This window comes from Haemaphysalis longicornis, unplaced genomic scaffold, assembly GCF_048455015.1.
Source record: "Haemaphysalis longicornis isolate Haplotype H1 unplaced genomic scaffold, Haemaphysalis longicornis Haplotype H1 scaffold_2, whole genome shotgun sequence".
Taxonomy (NCBI): Eukaryota; Metazoa; Arthropoda; class Arachnida; order Ixodida; family Ixodidae; genus Haemaphysalis; species Haemaphysalis longicornis.
The window spans coordinates 184,412,028-184,432,611 of NW_027526295.1; the positions used below are offsets into that span (position 1 = coordinate 184,412,028).

A 20,584-nucleotide genomic window follows, 5' to 3' on the forward strand; every position below is an offset into this window, starting at 1 on the left:
TTCAGTGCGCTAATATATGATGTCCTCACTGCGCTTGAAACGATTACCATACATAATCCCGTCATAAGCCATCTGGGGAATATATATGTAAGCAATACCACCTGGATAACATTAGGTATTCATTTTTAGACCACAGCTGTTTGCCTTCTGCGCTGCAACACACCTGGACGATCAATCATTTCGAACAAAGGAAAAAATTAGGACAATAACGGAGGACAGCGCACTATTTGACTCCCAACTTTGCAGCCTGAACGAGGAAATCACGCATTGGAAGTGTGACATTTTGGGTTGCCGGATATCACGAATTTCAAGTCAAATTTTGTGTTTAAAATTTAGCGTTGCGCGGTGTCGCAGCCCAATAGACGCCTTTAATGAACTTGTTGGCCGGGCGTTCTTATACGTGAAATATGTCACGTTCCAAACAGTTTATTCCGATACATTGGGGTGAAGCAGACCCTTAGGCTTTCTTTAAGCACGCCTTGAATGCATAGAGACGTAGTGTCCGTAGACCGAACCTTAATATTTTGAAATGTAAGTTGCATCTGCAGCGTACACCTATTTGTTCCTGACTGTGACTAACGAAATTCTTTTCCGCGCAATAAAGAGTTACAGCGTGCCATTCTTGACATTAGAGTTCATGTGTAGTGTCCTGCCAACATACATCATGAGACAGAATTGATAAACTGAAAGCGAACACTCGCAAAACTTGACCCGTTGGCCGGGAAATGCTGCCTTTTTCCCAAAGAAACACACTTCACTTTAAAAGCAACGTTTATTTTATGCACCGATGTGTGATTTCGTCGATTCTCGTACACTGTTCAGAGGTGTCGATTTCGCACGCTTCGTCATCCACGAGAAAATGTATCGGTAGTCTTTGAAAGCCAAGAACAGGTACACTCCTTGGAGCCCCATCAGCGGTTTCACAAATAGGGTGGTCACATGTACAAAGAATGACAGGAAAAAGAGGATCCAGGCGGCCCCCATGATCACTGCGAGGCGTACAAAGAGCCCCATGTGGTCACGCTGTTGACGCCAAACTCCGTCCTTCTGGCCAGAAACTCGTACGTCAATCGTCGAGCCGGCTGCTGCTGATGTGCTCTGAATATAAAGCACTGTCTTCACGTACAAGACAAAGCAGAAGGTCAGTAGCGTCGCTAGGGGCAGCAGGCAGTAGACAGCCACGCCCAAGGCCGTGCTCATGAAGCACGAAGTGTCAGCCCCGTAGCCGGGTGACAGCGCAGAACCGGGGGCCACATGCTGGACGATCAGAGCAGCGGCGACCACGAGGAGTGGCAGGCTCCAGGCAACTATGCCGTATATCGCCAGAGACTTGTCTTGAACTGACGAAACCTTTAGGTCGGTGAGGTTTCTCCAGATGTCGTAGGACAGTACGCTGGCCCAGCACACGGCGGACAACAAGCCGTAGTGGAAGAGTACAGCGCCAGTAGGGCGCCAGGAATTCCCCGTGCCGTAGCAGTAGGTGAAGAGGTACGCAAGTTGCGAGACCAGCAACGTCAGCGATAGGCACAGTGTGCACTTCAGCGAGAAGCTGCGGGCCTCCTTGTGAGCGCAGAAGACTGCGACCTTGAGTGTGAGGAAGACTGCGGACACGGAGATGCAGACGACAGTGACGTACCTGCGGAGGTCGTCCACAGTGTCCGCGCTCGGCCTGGACGAGGGCGTCTCCTCGGCCTGACGCGGCCTCGGGGCGCTCGAGCGCAGTTTTGGTTGCACGGCTCGGATGTAGCACCGGCCGTCGTACTTAGCGTAGCAGGTGGGGGTGCTCACCACGGGTCTGAACAGGGCAGCCAAGTTTGGCAGCGGTCTCCTGTGTCCCTGATGCCTGAGCCTCCTGTCCACGAGTTGGACGGCTAGGCGGCAGGATAACTGGGACACGTTGGCCCCTCCGCACATGGCGCAGTAGACGTTCCTGTAAGTTGGATAACCTGGAATGTTGGCGTCAGTGACGGGAGCGTAGTACGTCTTGCACTTGCGCGACACGCTTTCGGAGGCGTATTCCACGCAGGTGTCTTCCGGTGCGTCGTCTACGCATGGCCTCAGGTGCAGCGCTGGCTGGCTGGACACGACGTCCGGCATTACGAGACGGACATCTTCAGCTCCGCGGGATACTGTGGTCCAAAAAGTATTGTTTGCTGTGTCGTTGTTGCAGATCGCACAAAAACCATTCCTGAAAGGATAGAAACGAACACGAGCTGCATTAGTACATCACCCGTCATAGACCATTATTACACTTTTTTATAATGGCGGGAAACCAAATTTTAGAGCGAAGATGCACATAACTGGAGTGCCGTGTATTTTTCCTATCCGTCAACAAACACACACTCGCTATCTCTTTGACGAAGACGGCACCATAAGATAACACTAGCTGCCTTTATACTTTACGACTTCAAGGGACCGTATAATAAATCGAATGGCCGTTTCGAATGCAAACAAATCCGTTCAACAGCAGCCGAGTCATCGAGTTGAACGGATTTATTTGCATGCGTTCGTACACTGATCACATACACTGATGCTTTAAATGCACGCCTGGTGTCCAGCCAGCCGTTGAGTTTGTACACGTATTTGTAGAATGGGCGCGCCACCCCTAGCTCCATGCCGTACTTTTCCCACCAACACTCGAACTATCCCTTTTTCCCGTATTACGCAATACCATTGCAGGGAAAGTTATTCTTGCAGCGTGAAGCCGCTGGCTCTAGCGTTTTTACTGAAGGCAGGGGCATGCCGTGCAGAGAAGACGCTCTGAGGAACAAAGTGGTGAATGGATGGTGTATAGATTGAAACTTTTTTTTTCTCTGATAAAACAAAAACTGTTCCCAATAAACTATCTGAAACAGGCTGCGATGATCTGTACTATTCAATGCCTTGTATTTAATCTTTTTTTACTGCGAGTACAACAATGCGCCATTCAGGGGAGAATATGAGCAGGAATAAATTTTTTTTTTCAAATTTGACAAATGTCTACTTGCAGGTTTCTCCTTTTTTCAGTGTCAATAAATTTTTAGCAAATTGTCCACAATGGTGCAATTCAGAAAAAAGTCCTTGTATGTCTGAAAGAGTGTGCTTGTATTTGCTAAAAAAGTTTGCAAATGCGGAACATAGTGTATTTTCTGAACGGTGTAATGAGGCAAAAAAAAAAGCAAGAATCTTTTAAAAATCCGACATAGGCAAGTCCATGGCCTTCACATGATGTCTATGAAGAAAAGATGGCGATTGAAAAAGAACTGGTTTTTTAAATCACAAAAGAACTAACTTTTCTTTAAACCCTAAAGCTAAAAAGGCGGCTCCAAAAAAAAACTGTTTGGACAAAAACACTTTGAGGGAGCATTGTTGGCCATGCAAGGATAAACCACAATTTTCACCGAATAAATCCGTGATGGTCGACTTTACGGCTGCTACGTTTCGCGTGGAATTACCCAGCACGCAATTACGTTCAACGCATCCTCGGTTTCTTCGTTAGCCCCAGCAATGCGCCAGATCAAGTCAACAGCGTCTACCAGCCCGTGTCTACCAGTGTCTACCAGTGTCTACCAGTGTCTACCAGTGTCTACCAGCCCGCACCTGGCCCAGGAGCGGGCAAAAGAGCTACAGCAACTTCTGAGTCATCAGCATCTTCTCTCTGACACATCTTGTGCGCCCTATCGTTCAAAACGTCCGCCGTGTCGACTTCTGCAACTGCGTCGGTGCTCAGATAGTCGTGGAAGCTCAGATCTCCTGCAACCACGTTAAGACGACAAAGTAGGTCCACAACGGAGTGGGCAGGATTTCTTCGGCTAGCTCGTGTTGAGGGCTTGCGGAACTCGGAATAATCGGGTAAATCGGGAATGGCGCTAAATCTATTTCGTTGGTTCGAGTTCATAAGCGTTGAGCAATATAGGGAGCTGCGGGGAATCAGAATTTAATGATAATGATTGGTTTATTTTCGCCTTGTAGATACAGGCAGGGGAAACTGCAGAAAAAAGCTGTCTAAGGCAGCTTGACGATGCCGCAGCTCACTTAATTAGCAGCAGTTAGACAGCGTAACAAAAGAAACACAGTTGCAATCAGGATACATTTGTGAAAAGGGCACACATGACCTCATTGAAAAAAAATATACAAAAGAACTTTTACATAGTTGCATCTGGAGTATAATTTCGTCACGTGTATAGTACCACAAAGAGAAATAAACAATATCGCATTTTCGCACATATATACTACGTAATTCACGAAATGAGCATGTAGATAAATTGAAACTCTCAATAACGTATTTATTTAAAAGGGGTGGAAGTGTGTTTCGTACATGTGCCTTTCCGGAGTTAGTTCGTGCCAGAGTTTGTTTGTTTGTTCGTGCCGTAGACACTATCCATTGTTCTCTTTGCCTAGTGGGGTATAACCAGTTTTTTTTTTTTTCACGTAGGTCAGCAAGATTTCGGATGTAATTTATGTTCCTAGATGTTTCTACTTTAAATTGAGCGCTGAGACGATATTCGTATAGGCTCCAACTTTGGATCACGCCAGCCTGGAGAAAAAGAGCAGAACTTGGTGATACATAGGGGACATTATAAACATTCCGCAAAAACTTTTTTTCTAAAAGGGAAAGGCGATTCAGACAAGAATTTGTAGCTGCGCCCCACACTAAATTGCAGTTCGCGAGAATGTGAAAAATCGTAAGATTATGTTTTGTTAGACCGAGTTTTGACTGTAGAGCACACCTGGATGTGTATTTTCCTCACGAGAGGAGCCTTGGGCTTGTGCCCGAAAGCAGCCAACACCCCAAACACGTCGAGAAATCATTTCTATTGTTATTACTCCTTAAATAACACGATGAAGTGGTCGGACCTCGGGGCGAACATTGGCAGAGGTTCGGTGCGATTTTTTACGGGGCGAAAAAAAATACCTTCCGGCAATGCGAAATTTATCGCGATTTCTCAGCAGAAAAATGGCTTTCTTGTGTTATTAAAACTTTCCGAAAGCAATTAAAATTACCCGCTAAGACGACCCGTACTGTTGCGGTGAATTTTGTTTGTTTTTCTTAGTTAAGTAGTGCAAAAGCTGTATTATTTCTGTCAGCTCTCAACAGATGGGCTTCTTCGGAAGAGAAGCAGACAGCCCCATGTTTGTTGCTAAGACGAAGCACTAGCCCTTTCAGAATTTGTGAGGTAATCACCGTGACATAGTCACTTTTATTGCCAAATGATGTAGAAAATAAACGCGCTTTCATTCTCTAGCCCTGTGTGGGATGCGCATTTTATACAGTTTCGCTGGTCATCCACCTTCACTGGGTGGAATGGCTACTATTTTTTTAGAGCGAAAGCTCAACTGTGTCACATCTTTGAGTGTCATTCACTGCGTCGCAATGACCTTTATTATCACTCAAATCGCTCAGCGGCGGCTCGGCCATCTGCGCGTGCCCTCTAGCGCAAGCAACCACCCGACTAGGTGAGTGTCCAACGGCTGCTTTGCCGTTGCTTCGTCCCTCCGTCTGGCCACCGGTGGCGCGCCGGCTGAGCTGTGCATGCGTCATCCTTCAGGGGACGCAAAATGCTCACCCAGTAGGTATAGCTGGACAGCAGGCTGCAAAGCCTCAAGCCAGGGCTAACTTTCACGAGACGCTGCGTGCGTAATCTTTGCTTTCGTTCGTGTTAACCACGTTTAGAGGTGTTAAACCAGAGACATTTTATTTTAGGGGCGAAGCTCCTCTTGCTTGGGCCCTGTCCCGTCCCTTGTAGCGCCGTGTACATACCGCTGATGTGATGATTGTGGCAGGATTCCCCTAGGGATTGGCCAACCAAAGATTGGCCGAAGAGGTCAAAACGTTCAACGCGTTCGTTGCTACCCATCAAGGAGGAGAGGAAGAAGAAGAGGTTGTCGTTCGTCGTCTGCGAGCTCAAGACACGTACCGGGGGTACGCGACACAAGACGCTCTGCAGAAGGCGATGGCCAAGGTGGCTAAAACGTCACACACCGAATTTGCCAACTTACCCATGGAGATTCTCATCGTCCCAAACAAGCCCTACATGATCACCACAAACAGCGACGTCGTCGACGGGCTTGTCAACGGAGTGGTGGGAAGTCTCAAGGTTTGAGAGCGAGGAGTGGTGGTCTTGAAGCGGCGGCGCCCGGTTTCGATCCCACGACTCTCTGGCCGCGACGGGAGGTACGTGGCGCTCTTCCCACTGCGCTACAAACCGGACGCGAGCATGGCTACGAACGCGCCTTATGCCCTTCACTCATTGAGATGGTGCGCGCCGACAAAAATTCCTATAACAACGTGTCGAGTGCCATTGACGCGGCGGCCCCCGGTTTCGATCCCATGACTCTCTGGCCGCGACGGGAGGTAAGTGGCGCTCTTCCCACTACGCTACAAACCGAGACGCGAGCATGGCTACGAACGCGCCTTATGTCCTTCACTCATTCAGATGGTGCGCGCCGTCAAGAAGACCTATAACAACGTGTGAAGTCTTTATATGATGCGTGGGCAAATGTTTTACGGTTTTAGCGATAAGCATTTTAGCTTCGCCCCTCTCATCATCATTCACTTCGGGGAGATGGCGGGATTTTTTTTTCTCCAGTTGAGCTGTGGGCGGGTGCCCGAAGCACACGGACGGGTGGAAGATATTGCCTAAATCACTGTCGACCAGGTTGCGCAATTTATGTATCATGTATGCCCCAGTTTTGACACATGTCTGTAAAGACAGGATGAAGACAGGAGTTTTGACGGTAGGGCCCACGAGGACATCTCGTGCTTTCCTTCCATCGTTCAGGCGTGTATTTTATCTTAAATGCAGTATCAACGCATCGATCACACAGATCTCCCAAACATCAACGTGCACTGTTCGCTTTCCTAACCCATGAAGGTTATTCAAGGTCTTGTACAAGAAATGTTAAAAATATCAACACCCTCTCAATTTCGCCGTGTTTCGAACGGGCTTCATGTTCTCGATTCGTTCATGTTCTAAGTACCACGGACAAGTTGTTATTGGCGTGAGTGGCTAGCCGCGGTCATGACCAACGGGCCCGTGCAAGTTAAGTTGCGTTGCACTATTTAAATCAATAATAAAAATATCCTCAACCATTGCTTGTCAACCACGCAGACTTTATTTTAGATTCCAGCCCCTGGTTCTCGGCACCTGTGTGCCCGATTGCTCGATACGGTTTTTGTTCATTCCATGGGCGCCCGCAAGGGGGTGCAAAAAGGGTGCTTGCTCCCCCCCCCCTCCCCGAATACACCCGAACAATGCCCCCTTCCCCCATCATCTCACTCTCCCCCCTCAATGCAACGGCTTTGCCCTTCTCAAGACAAAATCCTGCCGTCGAACATGGTTCCTTTACCCATTTAACAATTATATCGTATTTGATTTAGAGTAACCTTCCACGAAACAGCTTGTACATACTTACCTGTACGTGATGTGATTGTCGCTGGTCACCGGTATGCTGTAGAAGGTGTCGTTGAAAGACCCCGCTTTCTCGCAGTTCTCTTTGACTTCATCATCGGTCCACGTGGACGGGCAGCCAACAACCATGAAGACGAACCTGCTTCCAGAACGTCCTAACTGCACCTCTACGCAAGAGCTTTCAGGAACATCGGCCTCGTTGTCGGGCAATTCGACGTTCCAGCAGCAGTCTCTGTAGGCTCGGCAATTGGCCGCGCACGAGCACGTGATGGCTGTAGTCCACGGGTCACAGGTGACCACCTTCTCCAAGCAGCCATGGAGGTTCACTGGGCACTGCATGAGCCTCTCGAAAACATCGTCCGAAACATCCTCGAACGATTCCCTAGATACATTCCAAGGCAGGGTGGTATTGCAGAGCCTTCTGCTATGTGGTGCCGTGGTGACGAACACCGCTGCCACCTGGGTTCCGAAGGCCCACACGACACAGAGGAAAACCACTTTCATGGTGTGTTACCGAGCTGCTTCCTTCCGAAGTCGCCTCATCTGAAAAAAAAAGAAAAAGAAATGATGGGAAGGGAGAAACAAAATTGTCATGAGCGAGCAGTAAAGGATAGATGTGACAGCATCGCGCTGAAAGGCATGTGTCATGGACTGTCCAGGGCATGGGATGGACAAGTCAGTTTTGTTTGCAGAACTTCGAAAAAGGTCCGCCTGAGAAGACGCTGTGGAGGATATATTTCCCAATGGGCGCTCGATCACTAAGAGGGACACCAGGAACCTAGTCCTGGAGTTTTTGAAGGACATAAGCCTACGCGAATCTTGGCCTTCATGGCTGGAGGGCCTAACAACCCAAGCTAGAACCAGCATCCTTGGCACTTCAGCCACTATATGAGGATTACAACACGGCTCTCGGGGTTTTAACCGACGGCTCAGTTGACCCAATCATTGGGCGCGTGGGTGCTGCCTTCGTGAGTCCAGAATGTGACGAAAAGCGCAAGAGACGTATTTCCTACAACACGACATGCGCGATGGCCGAGCTGAGGGCCGAGCCGAGCTGAAAGGAACTTTCTGTTGTTGCGACCGGGCGGGGGCACCCGATCTTTTCTCCGTGGCCTCCAACATACGATGGGTAGCGTGTAGGAAGCGAGCGGCCAGCCGGTGTTGCAGCCGTGAAGAAGTCCAGAGCAGTAGGGTAACGTAACTGTTTACTTCATAGCGAGAGGTGAGCCGAAGCCAAAAAAAAACGTACAATGCCCCGACGGGCGAGGTTACAATACAGGACAGGAGCAGAGCGACCGCATGGATTCGCTGCTCAGACAGGAATGAATATCAGCGTTTGTGCTGCTTCTTTTATACCCAAAAAAACGCCCCCAAGAGTAACACGCCACGAAATCACAGACACGCACACACTCTGTCCATAGTTAGTGAGTCACCCATGGCTTCGTCCCACATGGCGTCCGAGAGGGGGGGAGAGAGTGTCCTTGAAAGGTGCCGGGGTCGCGCTATCAACTGCTGATCGTGCCGATAGCGAAACGTCTGAGCCGGGAAGGTCAAGGCGACGCGCAGGTGCCTGAAGGGTGTGGCGCAGGCAGCTGCCGGAATCACGTTGCCAAGCGAGGTGACTGACCCGGCATGTCGAGACACGAAAGTACGATTCACCGACACGCGGTCGCACATGGTCGATTCCCACGTGGTCGCGGATGCGGGAAAACACGTGGCGCTGGCCGATTCGTAACACTGTCCACGGTCACGAAATAATCTGGGATCCAAGTCTCCGACAGTTTCGCTGCTGAAAAATCAATGCAAAGCCTAGAAAATGGCCACAAAGTCGTTGTACACCGCTGAGACGCGAGGCCAAACAAACGAGAACAAACAAACGGCGCTATTTTAGAGGTACAGTCAAGCCCGGTTATAGCGAATTGCAATATGCGCCATAAACCCGCCTATAACGAATTTATTGTTACAAGTTCGCAATACGCGGGAATCCCCTTTGCCATCCCCGCATGCAGAAACGAACAATATAAAGTATGTCATTACCATACACAAAACAATCGATTTATTGCAAATAATAAAGCTAATTTCCGTCTTGACCGCCTACTTCCGAAAAAAAACGGTGATTTTTGTTTTCCCTTTCGTTTTGGCAGCGTCAACTAGCCCAGCATTCTTTACACGAGACATTGTTTGCCCCAGTTGGAGTCCGTGTCCTTCAATATCGAAGAAATATTGGCGGAGGACATCGACTGCCGAAAGCACTTCATTAAGCGTCAGACGGCTTTCACTCGTGACATCCTCTGCCTCCTCAGTGCTTTTCGTCAGCATTACGACGGCGCTGCTGACGGTGCCCGCGTCTGAGGGGCTTACAGTGACGGCGACATCGTCGTCGGCACTCAGGAATATTCGAATGACACTCCTTTCCGCACAGCATCGGAAGGTTGGCGAGCTGCTGTCTTGTCCGGACTCACTTACTGGGCGGGTTCTGTCGTGAGTTCCTCGCGTCGGAAACAGTTATGGAAAGTGTTGGGCGTCATATCCCTCCATACGAGGCGCAATGTCTCAGTTTCGGCCTCTGCTCAGTGGTCGCGGCCAATCAACATCTCGATCGCCAATCCGAGACTATGCATTTTGGCGGACATTTAGGCACGCCGAGTTCGATATATCAGATGTGAAGTTCGTTATAAGGAATATGTTTCGCGTGTATTTCCGTAACTGATTTATTTTTGTTCGATATACCTTCTTACGATCGAGGTATAGAACGTGCAGCAAGGTACAGCCTTGAGGCTAACTGCACGGGTTTACTTTGCAAAACCATTGGGAACCTTAAAGCTATTGATCGCGGAAAAGAATTGGAGATATGCCAATGTTCCTATTATGTTGTTGTTGTTGTTGGTGGTGGTGGTGGTTGTGGTGGTGTTACAGTTGTTGTTGGTGGTGGTGGTGGTAGTGATGGTGGTGTTGTTATTACAGTTGTTGTTGTCATTGTTGTTGTTGCTGTTGTTGTTGTTGTGTCAGCGCGTATAGCACGGTAGTGATCGAAGGTTATTCGATGCAAGGCGTGAGCTCCTCGTGGAAAAGAGTTGGGAAATAGCCCTTCATGGCAAACGACGAGATGATACCAAGAAAGCTAGAGAAGGCACAGGTGGGCAATTTTTTTTTCTTACGCCAATGATTAGCCTATTACCTGATTGGTTACATACATACCATTTATCGTGTAACAAGAAAAACGTGTTTCCAGCATACCCGTACCACGCCTGCTGGTCTATGATCGCTGATCGGAAACCCCACCGATAGCCACGTTGGTACAACCATTCGATTCTCTACTAAAACATGCTGCTCGGCCCTGGGACACGAGGGTATTGACTCGTATTTCTACTCTTGAGATCTGTATTCGTATACTGCCCTACAGATTATCCATCTTTCCGGTACTCCTATGTTAGCAGCTAAATTACTGAGAACAATATAATGTGTTCAACATATCTCTTACACTTGCGGCTCTGTATATCCAGGTAGTGCAAGTCAAAGAATGCAGCGTACCACGGCGTCTGATTTCCTTGAGATATACCAATGCGCTCTAGCTAGTATTTTCAGGCAAGATTCTGTCCCCGTGTGCGTATATGCGTTTCCTAGTCAGTACGCGTGGGTACAAGGCCGCCACTTCCTGTGCCCTCTCAGCGCCATCTACGGGTTCTTTTCTAACACTCCTTCTATTCTTTGTACTACCTTCTGAAAAAGCCCCGTTGTTCGTCCTCAACATCCTAGGGGTATAACGGTGCCTTTTGGCGCGAACAACCTGTGTTTGAGGCCAGGCATGCAGTGACCAAGATTTTCGCAAGAACCGCTATACTGCTTACTGTAAAACGTTTTCTTGGGTCATTTCTACGCAGCATTTGTAAATAAGGGTGGTGCGGACTCTTTTACGCCTCTTTAGAAACTTTCTTGGTCGCACCGGAGGTGCCTGGCTGGTGCCTATCTTGGAACGGAATATCGTGTTTTCCAAGCCTACCATTGTCATTGGTATCCCTATTAGCGTCAACAGTTGTCAATTACGACAATGATAACTCTCGTATACGTTCACATACCGAATGAGGGTATCGGCCAATGAGCCGGGAGGAGGAGGAGGAGGAGGAGGAGGAGGAGGAGGAGGAGGAGGAGGAGGAGGAGGAAGAATAACATTTATTTTTTAAGGGAAAGGGGAGGGGAAAGGAGGGTGGGTGGTGGCCTCAGTCCAGACCGCCTTCGGGTCCCCAGCAGCCCACGCCCGGGAGATCAGGTACTCCTGATCCTCGAGCTGGAAGCTGGTCAGCCTATGCTCTTTCTGCTCCAATGTAGGTGATGGAATTGGGTTGGGATGTTTGACGCACTCACATACGAGGTTATAGCTGGTGTTTGGTGAATTGCATGTTGGCAAGTTTTAGGGAAAAACAGTTGGTGAAATTGATGTAAAATTGTCATGTTGTAGTAAGTCTGTGTTTGGATTCGGCGCCAGATTCGAGAGTCTTGTGTATTGAGTGATGGGTGAGGAGGCGGCTAAAGAAGTCGTTCCCGGCGATAAAGGTATAAGATGTCCGTGTATGTTTTTGGAACTGACAGACTGGACGAGGCGATTGGAGGTGTGTCGTCGGCCTCCCTTGGGAATGCCCGGTGGAAAATGTCAGCTCTCGAGAGGCTTCAACGTAATGATGCTTATAATGGATCGATTGGGAAGGCACTGCCTATCAGGCGCTTCTTCTTCCCCTTCGAAAACAGCGGAAAAGGATGCATACAGCGGTGCGAGAACCATAAAGATTGTACTCCCATTCCAAAAACAGAATTTTATGGGATCACCGCCTATTCATGACTAAGGGAGGTGGGAACCCCTGAACGCTTCCCGGCTTTTGTGTCAAATACAGCAATTTCGCTCTCATTGTGAATACTTCAAAAATTTTTTAATACCAGCCAACGTTTACTAGTTTTGAGCGCGAGAAGGCAGCTACATGATGTTGGCAACTTCCCTTATTGACCAGATCATAAGTTGTGGCCCCTTTATACAGGCAGTCATTTGTTATTTCCGGACGAAGAATTTATGGGATGTTTTTAACCTTACATACCACCCAGGTCCTAAACTTATCTTTATGTGACGCTATCGACATGTTTAAAAATACAGGACTTTTGCAACGAAAAGCAACATGAATTGGAGTTGCAAGCCAAGAAGGATAACAGCAAGCGCACGGAGAGGGAAATACATAGGCGAAAAAACAGCGCTTTACTTTAATTCTGATGCAAGTACCGTCCACGACTTAAAAAGCTAATGAAAGTAGTTCCTGGTTCTAACCATGAAACAATATTAAAGCGGATTACTTCATGGCCGAAGCATATGCACTTGATTGTCCAATGTCGCACATTCTGATAAAACGAAAAATAACTTCGAGAGGTAACTTTCCCGGAAGATTATTAATTTTTCTACGCAAGTTCTAGCTGTGTAGAAGAAATCTCTTGGCGATAGGGGCCTTTATTCTCGTTTGATGAAATGTTTTATATTATATACTTCATGTCTAGTTAGCAATGCATGCAACTGTATCAAATAAATGACTGAGTCGGGGTAGGGGAAGCGCAGAAAATAAAGCAGAGCACGGCATTGTTCGTGCCTTCTAGAAATACATCGCATAATACTGCAGCACAGCCAGCACAGATATCTTGTTCCTAGTTGTGCAACTGTTTCCCTACCCACTTCAATACGTGAATCTAAAGCTCCCGCCTTTGGGCCCCGGAAGGCTGTAAAGAGCACCGGGAGATCTCAGAAAATCAGCGGATTGTTTAAAATGTTACACTACAAAAACCATCAGCATAAATAAGAAATTTTTGAGAATTATCAGTCCGGTGTTTATTTCCTGCAAATGCTTGTATCCCGCTGGTCCGGGCTGTTGGTAGCCCAAAAATGGATTTTGTGATCTGTACGGCATTGATCGGTCGCGTAGAAACTTTGCTATTGATTCTTCCCATCGGGGACAAAGCATGGCCTCCATTATTTTCGTCCGAAAACACCCGGTGCAGAGTCGTCGCATGACAACCCGTTTGCTGCTGCGATAACAGACACAGCTGGGCTGTCGAGCCCTAGCTTCAAAGTGGGTGCATTTAGAGCGTGCAACATTCTTTCGCAGTTGCAATTTGCCCCGTTATTGTTCTTTTGTAATGCACATGCCATTAGTTTGTATTAGTACAACCACCAAGATTGTACATTAGTGACTAATGTACATAAGTCCCGCATAATGGACTTAATGCAACATTTACTCAGCAGTGCGGAACAAAGATGTCTTTTTTTTTTTTTTGCGGGAGCTAATTCTGCCGAAAACCAGTTTCGAAAAAAAGAAAGCGTAATAATGGTATTATCTTGTGTGGCTCTTCGAAGTTCTTTCTATACGTTTAGACAGTTTTTGAAACAATTATGCGGTTTTGTAGAGGCGTTGCTGTTCCCTAGTATATTTTAAGTTGCATTAACCGAGTCCGAGACTTCTTGAGGGGCAAACAAGAAGTTTAAGAGAAATATAGTTTGGATCGCACCCAATGCACCTCTGTTGGAATTCAGTCCACAGGGGTGACCTACTTCATCTGAATCGCGGGTATTCGGACTCTTTCTCGTGTGAAACATCTGGCGGGAAAACCTGAAGCTGTTCTTCATTCCTTGGCCATGTTACTGGAAAATAGTCGTGTCAACTGCCAAGACCAAACACTAGCGTCCGGGAATATGACGTTTACCTGAAGTGGTATTCTTGCGAAAGCTCACAGCTGATATAGGGCACTCCTGCTCCCATGGACGATAAGGGCGCCTAGATAACAAACGTCAACGCGTCCAGAGATAACTGCACCAGGATATCCTCATTTCTTCTACCCCCTTTCTATCATCTCCCCTCTTGGTATATCACCGGGCATTACATTCAATTCTAGTACTTGGAACTCGCTGGATCATAACACGGCCTTATAGCGAATCACTAAAACAAAACCTCGAAATTGATTGATTGATCGATTATGAAGTTTAACGCGCCGACGCTCCACAGCGCCGTACCGGAGGTTTCCGGATTAATTTTGACCACCTCAGGGTCTTAAACGTGCGCCGAAACTTCGAACGCACGGACGTTTTCGCTTTTCGCCTCCATCAGAAAAGCGCCCCCCGCAGCCGGGAATCGCACCCGCGTCTTTGGGCTCAGCAGCACAACGCCGTGGCCACTGAGGCACCCCAGCGGGTGAAAACCTCGAAATTGCCTCTCTGGAAATTGCATTGTATATTTAAAAAGTGGTAAACAGATCTAAGAGTAGTACTTATGAGCTGGAGCAGGCAACCATGAGTACGATCAAGGTGAGAAAGGGTTATCCGACACGCTTAGCGGAATGACTTGGATCCGGTCTGAAAGGAGTGGAAATATTTACCCTTCTGTTCTGATTATGCGTTTTCGTGCACATGGCATTTGTTGATTTCGCCAGGTGTGCGTAGTCAATTCATCCAAGCAGCAATGTTCTTTTCAGCTGTTACAATCGGAACTCTAGTACATTCGTTACTTATCTGTGATGCATTAACTCTGTGCTTTCTGTATGAGTCAAGTGCGGAGGAGATCCTTGCATTTATATACGACTTCGCCGATTAACGTTCGAGAATTGACGTTTGTAGTAAGCCCTTCAGTTATCTTTTAAAAAAAAAATTGCGACTGGTAGAAAGGCCCTGTCCATAAGCATAAGTACAAAACCTATCCCACCATAGTGACTAGTAAACGCAAATCCGTCTTCTACAACCGGTATTTCCCAGACACATATTCCGACAGAGGCAAGTGGTGTGCAGACAATGCCACCGTGCAACACTTCATATCAGCACAGAAACCTCACCCACGTAATAGATATTAAACATCGGGACTCAAGAACAATGGCAGGCCCCCTTGCTCAGCTCTCACCCCGACTCACGGCAACAACTTGTCCAACTGGCGCAAGAGGCCGCTAGGGCCCACGGGCTCGTGGCCGCCATCTAACCGGGAAGGACAGGACACTTCCTCCCTCTCGCCCCCTTCCTTCTACCAGAATTCGGGCCGTAAATAAAGTTCTCTCTCTCTCTCTCTCTCTCTCTCTCTCTCTCTCTCTCTCTCTCTCTCTCTCTCTCTCTCTCTCTCTCTCTCTCTCTCTCTCTCTCTCTCTCTCTCTCTCTCTCCAGACAGCTACTTCCTCGGTGGGAATCAGCTTGAATAAAACGAACACAAAAGGAAGAGGGGGTAACACGACACACTGCTGACTAACAACTGGAATTCTACTGAAGGAAACACAGATATATACATACGAAAAAACACGAAAAATATAAAAAGCTTGTTCATGTCAGTCAGTTAATGATTAGCGAAGATTACTGCGCAGAAACTCTTTTTCGGTACGAGACAGTGCCACAGACGGCACACTGACGCAGCTATCTCCAGCTTCGTCTATCGCCAATGCTTCAACTATCTATCGTCCGATTCTGCTTCTCTTCCGTCCGATAACTGCGATTTTGTTCACGCAGGCTTCGCAGGGGCAGTCCCGAACGTGGGTGGCAAGGTGGCCGGAAGGGGTTGCTTGGAGCGAAGCAGCATGCTCTCGGGCCCTGTCGTTCAGGCATCGGCCGGTTTGTCCGATGTAAACGGACCGGCACTTCAGGGGAATTTTGTAGACGACATTTTTGCAGCAATCTGCGTACCTTGTCTGGTGTTTTTTGTCACAAACTGGCAACGGTGCGCACCTGTTAACCTGACGGGCACATGCCGTAGGCCTTGTTGGGGGCGGAGAATACGACCTTGATGCCATGTTTCCTTCCCACTTTTTTCATGGCATGAGAAAACCCATGTACGTATGGCAGCACTGCCAACCGTCTTTTGTCATCTTCAGTGTCTAGAGGAGGCCGTCTCTTCTCTTTAGCCTTTATCCTTTGCAGGAGCGTTTCGCAGACAGGTTTCAGCAAGCTTTTTGGGTATCCGGCGTTCTGTAGGCGACTGGCCTGTCTTTCGAAGCTGGTAGCCATCTGGTGCGGACAGGACTTCTTGAGTGCCGATAGCAAGGCAGTAGTGGCCACTGCTCTCTTGACAGTCTTGGAGTGGCCAGATGAGAAGCTACTTCCTGTCTACTCTAAGCGACGGAATCGGGTCTTGTTTACAGGTTTTGAACACAGCCTCCAAAAATAGATTTCGCATTTTAGATGCGAAGCAGCTTACGGTCGAGCCTGTTCCCTCCGCCGTTGGGTGGGCGCCGTTGTGCGGCGTTCACACCCCCACTGCGCATGCCTGGCTAGGCACCGCTGATGATGATTGTGGCAGGATGCCCCTAGGGATTGGCCAACCAAAGAATCCATCACGAGATAGCTTCGCGTTCAACCACCGTCGTCCTCTTCCCGTAGGGGACCTTGATTGCGCAATGAATGGCAACACCTGCGGCTCCGCGCGCGATAATGCGAAGCAGCTTAGGGTTAGAGACGCGACGGTAGCCGCTGCATACTCCGCTGGGGGCGCCACGTGTAGCTCCGCGGTATAAATGACATGCGCGTGCGCTCCGCTCCCCTCATTCTCCTCCCGCAACGCCGCGATCGAACTGAACACTCATGGGAACTTGAGTCGACCACATCGCTGCTTCGCATACTACTCAGGGTTCCCATACGGGAAAATGGTGAAATTTTTTTCCCTTCAATTTTGCGCGAAAGAGAAAAACATTCAGTAGTATAAATATACGGCCGATACCTAAACGGTCATACACTGCATTATTATCGAACCGACATTCAAATGTCAGCGCACCGAATACAAATAGAGCCGTTTTCGTACCAGCCTTGAGGCTGTATTCCGCAATATATTAAAAATCATTCGCAGTTTATATTTATTTATTTATTTATTAAAGCAAAGCTTTGTACCTCTACCCCCAAGGGTTCTTTCGCGACCGCTGGTGTCATCAGAAAACTCCAGCGAACAAATAAAATAATTTACCGGCACCGCCGAGAATCGAACCCGGAACTAACAGACTAACAAAGCGAGAGCCCGTTGTCTTACCGATTTAGCTACAAGCCCACTTTTTTTTTTCTTTAATACATGAAATTTTAGAGAGAAGTCAGCCAAGACAATTGACACACAATATAAACACTAACAGACAGAAAAGGGTAAGCCCGTCAGTCTAACAAAGGTCGGCACCAATTCAAAACTCAGGCAAGCAAACGCACGCATCCAAAAGATGCAGCCACTCTGGTGGATCACTCTGCGCGACGTAAACGCTCCGTACCAACGCCGCCTGTTCCCGAAAAATGACCTTGGTCGCCTAGGGGGTTCAGCATGCCGATCAGTCATGCGGCACTTCCACAAGCTAAACAAACCTAGGAGCACAAAAACGTCATACGGCACCCGATTAACGTCCTCAAATGGCAAGAAGCGAATGGTGTATGGGGTGATGTCAATGTCCTTTTTTAGTGTCCGTTGCAAAACGTCCCAGAAAAACACCGCGTCACGGCACAGCACAAAACAGTGGTCAATAGTTTCTGGTTGGTTGCACAAGCGGCAATTGTCTGACCAAGGGATCGACATTCCTTTGTCTCGCAGCCATGTTTTAACTGGAAGCGTTTGCGAATGAAGCTTAAAGAAAAACGTTTAGCATTTGGCGGCACGCACATACGCTTGACACGGTCTAAAACATTATTCGTATGGTCCCGCAAGTATGGCTGGCGATAAAGAGGCACGGGGAATAGATTATGAATTAAAGTGTTCGTCATAGCTGTCCTTGAAAGACTAAACAGGTACTCCAGAGAAAACCGCGCAGTAAGGAAATGAAAAGTATCTACAACTTCTTTTAGAAAACCCCATGGCGGCTTTTGGTTGACCTCACCCGTAGAAACAAGGAGAAACGGCAAATGGTAACTTATGCGCTCTTGAATTACAGTACGTAAAAATGGATGCTCCGCCGACTTGTAGAAGAAAAACCGAGACACAAGTTGGTGCACAAACAAATGCATTAACCCAACACCACCAGACCGTAAAGGAAGAAACAAATTATCTCTGCGCATTGGCTCCCATTCAGATCCCCACACGAAGGTAGCAAACACTCTGTGTAGAGCCTGGACTTTCGCCCGCGCACAGTGCAGTACCTGAAGCACATAAACAAGCTTTGCTACCAAGAAGACATTGCAGACTTGCGCACGGGCAAATACAGAAAGTTCTCGCCCCATCCATGCCTGCGAGGCACGCTTGACATGCGTGAGTGCTGAAGACCAGTGTGGTCCTGAGTTCCTTATTTGGTGCAAAGGCACGCCAAGGTACTCAAGCGGTGTGCTGTCCCAATTAATACCTGCAAATTTGGAAGGTTTGGTTCCCCACAGGCCAAGCCAAAACCCCTTAGTTTTCTCCATATCATGACCGCTCCAGACACGTCACAAAACTCCTTAGTCAATGCAAGGGCTTCGTGAACACTACGCTTGTCAACACAAAAATAGGCAATGTCATCAGCATACGCAAGAACTTTAACTTCACATGACGCTAACGAAAAACCACGTACTCTTTGACTCTTTTGTATGCTAACACAAAGAGGCTCTATGTACAGTGAAAACAGTAGCGGCGATAGAGGACAGCCCTGTCTAACAGACGATCTGATCTGAACTGGCTTCGAGAGGATGCGATTGACGACAAGTTGTGTAGTGCAATTCTTGTAGCAAAGCTGAATGCCTCTATATAGCACATCACCTACATTAGCCGCTTCCAAAAGTGCAAATAAAAAGTCGTGAGACACCCGATCAAATGCTTTCGCAAGGTCAATTTGGATAAGGGCCACCTGTTCAACCGAATCAGACACGCATTCCAATATAGAACGAGCAATATGTATATTCGTTTGTATATTCGTTTGAATTGGCGTAACTAAAGGACAATTGCAGCAATATGTTACTGAAAAATACCTCGGTGCATTAATTCGGTCCAGAACACGAAGGTTTTATGACAGTTATCCCACTCGCCGTTCGCTGTGTGATGAGCGCCAATCGGCTCTTGCAAAGGAGATAATTGAGATTAATTATAATGGTACTAGGTATACTGACTCAGCTGATATTGCCGGTGCATTCCATGCTCATTACAGCAGGTTATTTGGTGGGTCCAATGTCGTGGGTCAAGAGCGTGGCTTTCATTCTCTCATTGGGGCACTTCCAAGGCTTGCGGATGATGAGTGTGCCGAGGTTTCCGGCCCTATTACACTGGAAGAGGTTAGGATTGCCATCTCTTCGCTTAAGACAAACAAGACCCCTGGACCGGATGGACTGAGCGGGGAATTTTATCAGAAGTTTTCTGATATCCTCGCTCCAGTCCTCTTGGACATATTCATAGCCGCATACGATCACGGTGTTTTGCCCCCTACCTTTTACTTAGGGCACACAGTGTTAATACCAAAAACTGCGGATGAACACAAGCTGAGATCTGTAGAGGGCTATCGGCCAATCTCTCTCTGCAATGTTGACTATAAAATATTCGCCAAAGTTTTATCTAACCGTCTTCAACACGTAATTTCTAGTTTAGTTGGTTCTCACCAAACGTGCGGTATTCGGAACAGAAGTATTCAAACGATTTAGCTACAAGCCCACGCGAAGACTGGGAAGACAGGTGGTGTACTCACCAAGCACATCAAAGGGTTTACCCCCGCGTTCTCGCTGAATGCCAAGTTAAAGCGTCACGCGACCACTCACGCCCGTCTAGCGGTCCTGTGCGCACCTTGCTTCATGTGCTAAGAGTTACAAAAATTAAAGGAAGATCACCAATTCATGGCATATCACTTCTAGTACGCCAATGTGCTAAAGCCTGTGGCCTCAAGTGTTCACGTAAACAATCAAAGCTCATTGTCGTCCGCCCTCACGCCAAACCAAACAATACATTCAAATATACCTTGATGCCCAGGCCATCCCTCCAAGCCCCAGCATCAAGATCCTGGGCCTACATCTCGAGGCTAACACCAAGAGTGACAGTCACCCTTGCAGCGCCTCAAAAACAGCATTAATCAAATCACACACGTGATCAGGCGAGTTGCCACCAAGAAGCGAGGCCTAAAAGAAACCGGTACCTTTCGATTAATTGAAGCTTTTGTCCTCTCGAGAGTTACTTACGTCAACCCCCTGTCTTCTTCTCGAGAAGGAAGACATGGAGACGCTTTATATAATGATTAGAAAGGCGGTCGAGCAGGCCATTGGTCTTCTCATGAGTTCGTCCACACAG

General features: G+C 47.9%; 1 protein-coding gene across 2 annotated transcripts in view; it reads right to left on the minus strand.

Moving 5' to 3' along the window:
* Positions 1 to 670: 670 nt before the first annotated feature.
* LOC144167552 (uncharacterized) overlaps positions 671 to 20,584 on the minus strand; it is a 40,616-nt gene continuing 20,702 nt past the window's right edge. For both annotated transcript variants that reach the window (XM_077696784.1, XM_077696785.1), the window contains exons 2-3: positions 7,396 to 7,934; positions 671 to 2,188 (exon numbers count right to left, since the gene is read on the minus strand). In XM_077696784.1, coding sequence (XP_077552910.1) covers positions 778 to 2,188; positions 7,396 to 7,895 — 1,911 coding nt within the window. In that variant the 5' untranslated portion in view covers positions 7,896 to 7,934 and the 3' untranslated portion in view covers positions 671 to 777. The remainder of the gene's footprint in view (positions 2,189 to 7,395; positions 7,935 to 20,584) is intronic.